At 39.1% G+C, this 12,232-nt stretch overlaps 1 protein-coding gene across 1 annotated transcript; it reads left to right on the top strand.

Annotated features, from left to right (window-relative positions):
• The first annotated feature begins 861 nt into the window (after positions 1-861).
• LOC147464234 (auxin-responsive protein SAUR76) lies at positions 862-1,747 on the top strand. The gene has a single exon (XM_086513742.1). The coding sequence runs from the start codon at positions 1,004-1,006 to the stop codon at positions 1,442-1,444; it is 441 nt and encodes a 146-aa protein (XP_086369868.1). The 5' UTR covers positions 862-1,003; the 3' UTR covers positions 1,445-1,747.
• The last annotated feature ends 10,485 nt before the right edge of the window (positions 1,748-12,232 follow it).

The raw sequence follows: 12,232 nt of genomic DNA, 5'->3' as shown, positions 1-12,232 counted from the left end.
AGTTTGCATGAAAATGAACATCACCAATTTCCTTAGCATTGTTGCTCTCTTGCAGTGCACACATAATGCATGTTCGTTCATTTTTGGATCCAAAAAGTGCTAAGGCCCACCATTTTTTGGTGTTAGAGAGTCGTTCGTTTTAAATGCCTACGTTCATTGTGGCGGGAAGGTCTCCTAAAGGTTGCGACTACTCTGCAACTAACCTGCACACCCTCTGCCAACGTCCGCAACCTACGTTTGAAAGCTTGTGAGCGATCGAGTCTTCACATGCATAGATACAAGTTGATGTGCACGGAGAGGGAAAGAACCGAGCACATCTCCTTCATGTGTGCACCATGTCTTTCTTCAAAAGGCCACACACTATGGGCTTTCAGCAAGCCAAAACTGGGCTGTGACAACCAACCAAATCAGTGGAATGCACAAAAGTGTCTCTCCTTTAAACTTTTCCTCGCTTCCCATCATTCTCACATACATAAATATGAGAAGTAAGTACCTTTGATAAGTCATTTAGATTCCCCCTCGTGCCTGGCATTTTATGGGCTTGAGGCCACCATACCAAGAATAGACAAAATGTGTTTCATCATCAACGGTCAAATAAACAGCCCAGCCTTGTAAGCACCACACCACTAGCCAACTACGCGTCTTCCCCCGCGCTCGCGCTCTCTCTCCTTGGCCGGCCATCGCCATCAGCAGCAGAGAGAGAAGAAGAGCCAGCTAACCACACACACAACATCCATCCCACCCACACGCACACAATACAACACCCACACGCTCAGCGGCAGCAGAAGAGAATAAACGCTCGCCATAGCCGTACAGAGACATGCTTCTTCAGCTCTAGAGGCATGTCCCGTTTACCTGGCCTTTCAAATCTTCAGAGCCAGACGCAAGAGGGGATCGCCCTTGCCTTCTTCTTTGACCCTTTCCGAATAGTTCTTAGATCGCCTGTGTGCTAGCTGAAGCTGAAGGTTGAAGCTCTCCATAACCCCCAAACCTTGCGTTCACTATGGCTACACCTTCCTGCTCAATCAAGGGAATTTTGTGCAGGTTCCGGCCCACATCCTCAGCAGCATCCTACCATCCCTTGCGATGCCCGTCTGATCTGACAGAGAGGGATGATCTAAGGAATTCGATGTCGTGGAGGAAGAGGCGATCATTGGTGCCAGTGGTGACAGGCAAGGAGAGGGATGTATTTCTTGTGGATCCACACTTGTTGGAGCACTGGGTTTTTCAGGATCTTGTGCAAAAGGATCAATATGATGAGGCCCTCTATGAGTGCATGGGGGCAGGTAAGCGAAGGCAGGAGCAGGGGCTTCCTCGCCCCATCTCTCTCAACTGCGATGCTATCCTCTTTGAATTCTTCCTCTGGCTCATCGAAAATGATGATCCATCTCTGCGGGATCTTAACCTTGGAGACCTTGTAGAGTTCTATGGATCGGAATCCTGATTTCTTCTCCATCCAAGCTCAGGAGCCAAATAGGTGCTTCCTCAATAACCTCGGGGCCCCTATACCACAAAGACTCTACACAAACGAGAGTAAGGCATACTTTTCTTTTGCTTTCTACAATATTTTTGGTTTATCAATCTAAATTCTTGCAAGTTATACATTACACACATTCACTTTAAGAACCGATTGATTGGTCGGGTCGACTCAACTTGTCGATTGTAATGGCTGATATAGCATTGTAATGTCCTCTGTGAATGATAAACCTCTTCAGAATGTCTTTCATAATGCATGCTATATACAGAATTTGTTGTATTCTGCTAGAAAGTCTGCATACTTTGTAAAGAAGCTGTCTTCTTTGTGATTGCATTCTAAGGTATGGGGTTTGCTTGGGCCATATGTTGTGGGCCTGGTGTTTAGGGTATGTTTTGTTAATGTATAATACAAGTGGTATTGGTCTTTTCAGTTCGAAGATTTAAATGTTAATCCTTCATAGCTAGCTATTTCAGTGTCCTTTCATCTTCTATCCTTTTCATTTAGCTCAAGATTAGAGCTTCTTCTTTTTGTAGTTAAAAGGATGATAGGATTGTGGGAGACCCCTTGTGCCTCTCTCTACCTTCCCTATTTTATATCTTTGACATGATCATTTCAACAAAAAGGTTTTAGCCTTGTTACCAAAGGGAAGTACTTTGTTTAGAAAAGATATGCAGAAATCCATGAAAGAGCATGAAGCCGTCCCCATCCATGTCACCCAAAGTTTTTGTTCATGTACTGTTTCCTTAAATCTTTTTGCATTAAGGAGTGTTTGGTTCCAGAACCCGTGTTTAAATCAACGGGCAATTATTGCAATCTATTTTCGTATTATTCTTGGAGCGAGTGTTTCGTTCTTTAGCTAGGTCTTGACATTTGAATATGCAAAAAAGACAACCCCACAATTCGCTTTATTATTGTCAATCCAGGTTAGAACTTTCTGTCTTGAGCATGTTGCACATACAATTTCTTTATGTACATATCCTGACATATTTATGCTCATGCGTATGCTAATTAATGCCTAGAAGCATATTTGACAATGCCAAAAGCAATCAAATGATGCAAGCAAATAGATGTCGCTAATCGTGAAGCTCGCAAAATCTTTCCCTTTTGCTTATTGCTATGGATACTGGCTCATTGCAAATAGATGTCGCTAATCGTGAAGCTTGCAAAATCTTTCCCTTTTGCTTATTGCTACGGATACTGGCTCATTACGTATGCTTTACATATGCCATAGAGGGTGGGAACTTTACATATGCTCGACTTTCAAAGGAAGTGTGGATTTCCTTTAAATGGTAGAAGAAAAATCATTGAAAAACAGCCAACTTGACATTGTAGAGAGTTGAAATTTAAATTACACCTGCACACTTGCTTTGCATCAAACTTATGAAAGAGAAAGTACCCTTATGAGAAAGGAGCAGTGGATGACTTAAAGCAAGGGTAATTAACCCATGTGCATTAGGGTTGGAAATGAGAAAATGGCAATGCAAAACTTGATTGATGTCTTAGGTAGCTAGAATTTGAGTAGGCAAATGCTTCCAAACTGTTTAGTTTTTCATTTGATGAGACTATAGTAGTACACAAAATAATGCAATTGGAGCGGGTCCTAGTTGGCACAAGTTGTATCAACATTGTACAGAGTTTTCCTATTTCTAAGTGCACTAGGATTATAATGGGAAAATCGAAGTGCAAAATATGATCGATGTGAAGTAACCCAAATTTTGGGCAAGCAATGCTTCCAAATTTTATAGTTTTGTCCTTTCAAGTGTCTGGGGTTTGTTTGGAAAGATCAAAGAAAATGTGAGTATTAAATTCCTTTTTTTCCTTAAAGTATGTAACATTCAACTATCATTGTACAAGTCTCTTTCCTTCAAGAATGCAATTCAAGATCTTGCTTGGTTTGGTTAGATCTTTTAGCTCCTTTCCCAAATTTCTAGCACCTTCTATGCCATTCATGTTTGCACATACATATCCAATATAACATGACCAATAAAAAGGACCCTTGGAAGCAATTTTAGCATTAGGTTCTAGTTGTAAAAACTAAAAAAGTAATAAACATAGGATTGTGTTGAATGTGTACAAAAGTATAAAGTGTCACCAAATGAATCATCATCCTAGGTGGAAAGTGAGCACTATAAGAAATGTGGAATACAATAAGGAGCTAGTAGCAGGAGAGTAGAGAGAGATACGATGCAAAGTAGATTAGTGGCAAATTAAAAATTTTAGAGTAGCACACTATTACAAAGTGTTGGCGTCAACTACCCATGCGCTCTCAAGGTAGAGCTTAGACAGTGATTTAGACAAAGAGAGCAAGTAGGAATACAAGGGACTAACAATCCTTCAACAAGGATGTGTTGTGTGCGTCAAGTGTGCACACCATTTTACCGAAGTACTCATGAGAAGGCCTCCTTATATAGATGTAAGAGAGCCTCTAAACGTCCATGTGTAGCTGTCTTTAGATAGCCAAGTTTAAGTAGGACTCTCTCATGCGTCCATGTGTAGCCGCTTTTGGCTAAACAGGTTCTCCTAGAACTCGACCACCCGCAAGGAAATCTGGCCACTCGTCAAAGACCACAGACAGCCGGCCACCGGACGGTCATTTTTCGATTGTCTTCCGGCCATCGTCCGGCCAAAAATTTTCGACGAAAGAAATATTCCGGCGAATAAGAAATCTCAGGGGCTTCTGTCTCCGAGGTCCTCAAAGTTGGCCATGAATTTGCACATTACCATCCACGATCACAAATAGAGATCCCATCAGCATGCAAAGCTCGAATCCACCAAATATATTGGCTTCTCCTCATATGGGGGTCTTACAAACTGTGCATCATATATTGTGGTGGCAAAACTGGGAGAGGTGGACATTGCAAGTATACCAACAAGCATACTATCACATGGTATATCACATCCTCGTAGACTATAGAGGGTACACACCAAGGGGCATAGAGAAACGGACAAAGCCTATGCATCTCAACTACGGTATGCATTCAATCACACATGCCACTATAGACATTTTGAAGGTACTCACACGGAACTATCCTTAACTTGCTTTCAAATGATTAAAAGGCTTAAAATTTAAAAAATAGCAATATCAAGAATCATGGATGTGATTAAACAACAGTGCATGCTCTGTAAACTTTGCAATACGTGTATCATGAATATATGGATGATTTGAGACCATGCTAAAAGCCCATTCTACGTCATGCACAACACATGGTAAATTTGCATTTCAAGAAGAATCTACAATTATAGTATTTGCCTTTTTCTTGTGAGCCTCTTTAGCCTTGGTTTCAAGACAATGCTTAATGAGATGATCATTTGCCTTACAATAATGACATTTTATCTTCCCATCTGCTTAATGAGATGATCATTTGCCTTACAATAATGACATTTTATCTTCCCATCTTTATACTGTTTGAAAAAGAAGCAATTGCTCCCACAACCATCTTGCTCGAAGAAGCATTAGGAATGGCAAGAGTAGTATTTTTCTTTCGGCATGCTTCCACAAATACCTGCTCAACAACACACTACTTAGTCTTGTACTTTTTGAGATGGGTGTCTTATAGCAATACAAAGACAAGACCATCAAGTGTTACATAATCAAGTTTCTCTCTCTATTCCCAGTCTTGAAGTGAAGGAAAAGTCAAAAAGCATCTTGCAAGTGAACTATTATGAAGGACCTCACCAATGGTAATTAACTTTTCCTTGAGATCTTCTATCTTTATAAAGAAAATCATCGTAGCATCCTCTTTCTATATTACCTTTGAATCAGACTCCTTACGTAGGTAAGCTATTTTTCTTGATCGGGTCGTCTTACATACAAAAAAGCTAGTTTATTCAATGCCTTTTTTTTGGTTGTATTTGTTGTGCAAAAACATGAAATAATGGAACATTTAACAAAAAAAAATCAGTGCATCGGCTTGTGTGTCTTTAGTATCCGAATTTGTTTTCTCAACAATAGGCAAAACAACTCTAGAAGTAGAATTGCTACAACCTACACAATCATCCACTGACTTTGTATCCACAAAACATAGTTTTACATCATAAATTTTCACAATGTTCTGAATGCCCTTTGCAACAAAGACATGCTGCATGTGGTATGCTTAAAGTGGGTAGGTGTCCCCATCCAGCTTGTCCTCAAGAGACAACATGGAGAAAACATCATTGTTCTCAACCATGTCATTGATTGCATCATATATAAAATTTTCATGTCCAGAGGTAAATTTACACAAAACCAACCTACAACATATAGCAAAACCCAATGAAGACTACAAAGTGCCTGTTTTGGCAAAAAGAAAATATCACTACAAAAAAACTTGCATTGAAGCACAAAAGCCTGCACAATATTTCCAATAGTGCACATGGAGGTTGCAATAAGCCCAAATAAGTTACCTTAAAGATATGTGTGCTACAAAGTCTCACCCATGTCTCATCATATATCATCTCACTTTAACTAGGAGGGTGTTGACTTCATTGCTTGGGAAGTTAAATCCTTCTTTCATCCCAATTTTTGGAAGTACGGTTGTAATAATGCACATGGAGATGGAGAAAAATGAAGGAGAATGTCAAGGGTACACAACACTTGAAGTAGTATTACTAAGTGTGGCAATACAAAGATACAAAGATAAGGCTTGCCTTAGAATGATGCCTGTATATGCAAGCCATGGGGAAACCACCTAGTGAGAATTAAAATGTATCAATGATTTTACGTGTGTTCAAATAAAAAATTACCAATTTGTAGGTGCCGCACATGTCACTAGGCCATAATAATTATACAATTTAGCTACGTGAGGTTCACGCACTCTCCTAATAGTCCATTCTTCTTAAGGACTACGAGAATTAGTGACACCCAATATGTATATTCTATTTTGTATTATATTTTTCTTCTTGGAACTCCTCTGTCTCTTCTTGGATCTTCTTAGCAAACATCTTGTAATTAGATCAAAGTCCAACATTGTAATAAGAAGCAATCATCCCACAATCCATAAAAAATGGAACTTTTTGAAGAGAAAAGTCATCAAGAAAAGAATTCATAGCCAAGTACAATTGTTCAATCCCTAAGACATAATATGGCCAAAAAAGAACCTTTAACAAAGGAAAAAACCAAGAGCTTAGGTTAAATTCCATTAGTAGAGACCCAAGTAGCCCCATTTTCTATAGTAAGCCTTGAACAAAAAATATGAACTAGGTTACACTTTGCAAGAATAGTAGAAGAAAATATACAGCCCCAAACCTTACCATAGTCAAGTAACCCTAAACAGTTTCAAGGAGAAAAGCATTGATAGTAGGCAAATCTTCACTCCTACGTTTCATTTCTAAATACACCCTTATTTTTCACAACTCAGAACCCAAGGATAAATGTAGAGTCATCCAAAAATAGTCAAGGCCAACATATACAAGATTAATGAATTCCAAAGCATGTCAATCACAAACGTTGCGGGGAAAATTTCTTAAAAAAACTCAAAAAAAGAAAATCCCCTAGCAAGACAAGGTTGCATATCTAGAGAAATCCCCAAAATGTTCAAATTAATGCCTGTTTAGTAACTTCTAATAAAAAAATCCACTTGTTCTAATTTTCAATTAGATACTTCACAAAAAAATCCTCTTAAGTTACAATACAACAAAAAAAGATAAACCTAGGAAGATGTAGCTTCATCAACCATCTCTATGTTTGTAGTGAAAAATTAGCAAGGAACCCACATGCCCTCTCTCTTCGTCAAGTGCAAGTGATCAGAAAACAGTTCCACATGCACATAATGAAACACTACATGGTAATGCAATTGGTTTGACGATATGCTAATCTTCCTAATTGAAAATATGTCATATGTTTTTTCCCAATCTTACGGCTTGCTGTTTGTGATTGCGAAAGGCTTGAAATATAATGTGTCTCATGGGACTCAAAGTCAAGAAGATGGAAATTTTAAACGAGCTTTAAACCCTGTCCAGAGGGTTTAGGATCTAGGAGTTATGGGATTCTCAAGTGATAAGATAAAAGAGTTTTTTGATTTTTTTTGGTGTGCTTTTCAAGTATAGAGGAATAGTGCCCTTCATTGTAGTAACTAAGTAGTGGAGGGACTATTGAGTCACCTCATCTACATGAGCTTGCAGAGCCTCTTCTATAAGATTGTGTATATGTTTGAGTAGATAGTGTTTTCCTTAGTGTGGTAACTAGCATGAGTATGTGACTCCACAAGCTAGACTATACACAGCATGTGTCAAAAATTAGATATTGTGTGACCATAGATGTCAAATCCAACACCAAACATTGAAACCACTGCTTGCTTCTCTAGCAGCATGAACTTGTCTACCTTTCATCTAACAACCATGCCTCTTAGATATCTTGAAAGTGCATGAGTATGTGACTCCACAAGCTAGACTATACACAACATGTGACTCCACAAGCTAGACTATACACAGCATGTGTCAAAAATTAGATAATGTGTGACCATAGATGTCAAATCCAACACCAAACATTGAAACCACTACTTGCTTCTCTAGCAGCATGAACTTGTCTACATTTCATCTAACAACCATGCCTCTTAGATATCTTGAAAGTGCCTTCAATGCAAAAAGAGAAAACTCCACCTTGTCGTTGGAGAATTTGGAATGGAAGTAGAAAAAATTTGGATAGCTCAAACTCTCCAAATATTGTCCAAAGGAGAAATTATTTCCCAATTCTTCCTTGCCTTGTTCATGAGGACAAGGAATGAACATATCATCCTAGACAATGAGCTACAAGAAATTAAAACCAAGTGTTGGTACATATAGATTAAAGTCTTCATGAATGGAATCCAAAAAAAAAAAGGGAAGAATTGTCTACATTGAAGATACCTTCTAATTTTCATCTTCTTCAACTAATGTAACGTTCTATAGGCCAAGAGAGCTCTCCATCACAGAGGATGAGGAGGGCACCAATGAGAATGATGGAGATCCACCTCCCAACTTAGTGATATTCCAAGCCTTTCCTGCACCTCCCTAAAATCCACCTCTATTGGGAGCATCGTGACACATGCGGCTACATCTTTGTATATCATTGCTAGTGCTTATGCTAGTTCAATGAACTCACCTATTATTCATGGGCATCCATGATGAAATATTTTTCATTAGAAGAGTCAATTATACTATCAATCTCTTGTATATTTTGGGCAACTATAGCAAGGCAATAGTCCTTTCTCAAGTCAAACATTTCCATGATGTCATTAAGAACTACATAGATGGGGAGGGTAGGAAGGACATTTTTTTGTCAAATCTCCCTCTGGAAACTATACAACCTTTGATACATGTAAAGCACCACACTTGGTGAGGTTGCATCAACTCGTCACATGTGAGTGAAGGTTGAATACTCTTTGACTCCTCCGTTATGTCATGGTGGTCATCTAGATTTACACTCAAAAACACTATGAACCCGGCATAGTATTATGCCACAAGACACTTCCAATTATGTAGAGGACATTTGATGTCATTCCTACTCAAATGCAATTGTAGCTCGACATTGATTCTATAGAAATTATCTTTCTTAGAATGGTTTAAAATGATTTCCTTTAGATCGTCATATAAAAAAACCTCAAACTCAAACATGCCATTGGTAAGTGTGAAGAAAATATGCAAGAAAATGGACTGCAAAACCATCCATTCATGGAATGAGAAAAGACTAAAGATTGGCTTAATATCCTTCTCCCACTGTTGAAGTTCAACTCATTAAAGAAAATGGAAGAGCTTGTCCTTGGGTGCCTCACTAAAGCAAAGCAATGCCTCCTTCCATTTGTGGCAGGAGGCATGAAGACCTACAAGTGGAGGGCACTAAGTGGGTAGGCTATGTCTATGATTGAAGAGTACAAGGAGGTGAAGGAAGAATCTCATATTTATAGACATCTCAAAAATTCTATCATGTCATGTCAACCATCCTAATGATTGCATTAATACTGGTGCATTGAATGTGACACATAGCCTAAGGCAATCTCAACCATATCATATGACACGTGTTTGGGGTTGGCTGGGGTGAGTTATGTAGCCAAAATAGCTGCTTATAAATGACTAGACCTCCATCGTGCATATAAAGGCCACGAGAGATAGTAGTGCAAAGACAAAGGACGCAAAACCACCAAAGACAAAGGAAGAGGAAGGAAGAAACAAGCTAGTGTATTGGTCACCTATTGTACATGTCTTAAAAGCATAATGAAAGAGTCTATGTAGATGTTTTTTTTGAGTTTTTGCACTATTTATACCATCTTATTCCTTTCTTTTGTGCTTCAATGCTGCATTTTTTGGTCCTTGGTGATGATGCAAAAGATATTGTTATGTCATGTCACAATGCAAAACAAGCGTAGCACTACTACAAAGACTCCACTCCATTTTGGGTTGTGGTAGGATAGAGAAATATCATGGCACAATGCAAGTAATAAGTGTGCATACTAGATTTCCTCACTACTCTCACGTTGTGGCACAACAATATGGTTGTCGCGCCAAAATTCAATAAGTAAGTATGCATGCTAGAACAACCTCCATTATCTTGAATTGTGGCACAATAAATTAATTATCACACCAGAATGAAATCCTATGAAGACTACCCTCCATGTCGCATTCTGACGCGACAAAAACATGTCGCGCCACAACACAAGAAGGAGCTATATGTGGCAAACCCCCTTCATTCTCTCACGTTTTGGCATGATAAAATAATTGTCATGCCGCAATGTTAAACAATTGTAGACCCTAGGAAGACTACCCTTCATGTTGTGTTGTGGTGCAACAAAGGAATGTCGTGACATAATGTGAGAAGGATGTAGGATTTCTAGACATCTCTTGCATTGTAGCATGACAAATTAATTCTCGTGGCACAACACAAAACAGTTGTAGACCTTAGATAAAATACCCTCCATGTTCCATCTTTGTCACGCCACAACACGAGATGGAGGTGTGCTTACAAGACCCCCCTCACTTGTTTCATGTTATAGTGGTGTGGTTGGCGGATACCCCTTGATGTTTTACTATAGTGTGACAACCATTTGATTGTTAGTGGGTCAAAAGTGCAATGGGTTGCTTAGATGAGGCAACCAAAGACTTTCTTATCAAGTTTTTCCGAGGTAGCTATGTGCTCACAACCCATGATGCCCACCACAAAGTGACTGTGATACCCAAGATATCAATTTCCCTAAGGCTCTTGAAATTCAGGTACGGCAAGACCCTTGCACCAGTGAAATTTTTGTAAGAAAATGGACACCATTTTGACAGCCCTACCGATGAGTAAAGTGAAGGTTATGGCACATCTCTAAATGTGGAATGGGTCCAAAAACCAACAGATGAAGATTCTTACTTTGAGCCAAGATACAAAGAGGTAGCAGAGGTCATTGATGAAGCCAACAGGGAAGCCATGGTCTTCCTTGTTCCCCATTTTGATGTTTCCTTTTTTTTGTGTGGGGATGCATTTTGTAATTTCCCTTTTGCCTTCACATGAGATTACCATATTGCAAAACGGTACCAAGGAGTTGGCATACCAAATTATAAATTTTTGTTTAAGATATGTGCAATTTGTTTTGCAAAGCTTGTTTTTTGATTCAGACATGTTTAGTCTCTAACCAAACCCTTTCTACTAATAGCATGCTGGTCACTAACCTCTCTCCATCAGTATTCACCTGCATTGACCCAAGAGAAAACTTGTGATGACATTCTAATTCTGAGTTGCAAGGTGACAAAATAAGATAACAGACATCCTTGTGGACGGAGAGTTCTTACAAATGTAGAACTACTGCTACTCAAGGACATTTATGCTAAGGTGCATAGAAGTGTAAGTGTAATCTTTATATATATAAAAAAAATGAATGACAAATCATATCATCTTATAGTTACTAAAGTCAAGGTATCACTAAGCATGAGGTATCGTTTTGTAGGCTAGAAACCTAGTAGATTATTATGATGTTCATATGAGGCCTTCAAGATGACAATGGTCCAAAATATTGTTAATCTTGTGGAGACATGTCTTGATGGAGCCCCCAATGCATTTGTCCCACCACAACCAAGGCCACAACTATGGCCCCCATCTTGGAGGTACAAAGAGGTGCAACAACCAACATAGCAAGAACCTACAGTTGCCTCTGCTCATCTTTCTTATCAATCTCCCTCTAGCTTTTTTATTATACCCAATTTTACAAAGGACAAGGAAGCCACTACACAATCCTTTCCTCAATCCTCAACCCATCTACCAACCCCTTGAGGCAATCCCGTGCGCTCTCTTCCTCATGACCCTACACGTCCACACTCTCCCTCATGCTCTCCTATGCATCAACCAAAACACCAGCCATCTCCTCAACATCACCCAACACCCTCAATCACTCATGATATCAAGGCTTCCCTTCACTCACTCTGTCACCTTCCATCCCTACTGCCTCTCCCTCCATACCTCATTCTAGGGATGATTATCAAGCCTTGAAATGATCCCCCCCCCCCCCCCCCCCCCCCCCCATATTGTAAATGAGATATAAAACTCAATGTATTTAATTGGAAAATACAATGTACATAATTATACTCAACATAAAGACAATCTGAGCTGAAATTGAAAAAAAATTGTGCTCAGACTATGTTTGCAATAAAATTGTTTTGCATTAATGCATGTAGAACGATTACAGAAGTGTTGGCTATAGATTCATTAAAAAACTGAAGGTCAAAGCATTATGGTGCTTTATGTGAGCCACATTTTTGGAATAGGAGTTGCACTGCACCACAAATATTTGGTCATCCATTATCTCTGCACATATTATCTTCTTCTCCCTT

The sequence above is a fragment of the Adiantum capillus-veneris genome, chromosome 1 (assembly GCF_014529385.1).
Source record: "Adiantum capillus-veneris isolate H3 chromosome 1, ASM1452938v2, whole genome shotgun sequence".
Classification (NCBI taxonomy): Eukaryota; Viridiplantae; Streptophyta; class Polypodiopsida; order Polypodiales; family Pteridaceae; genus Adiantum; species Adiantum capillus-veneris.
Note: the sequence above shows the minus strand (reverse complement) of the source record. Positions and strands in the feature narration are given on the sequence as shown.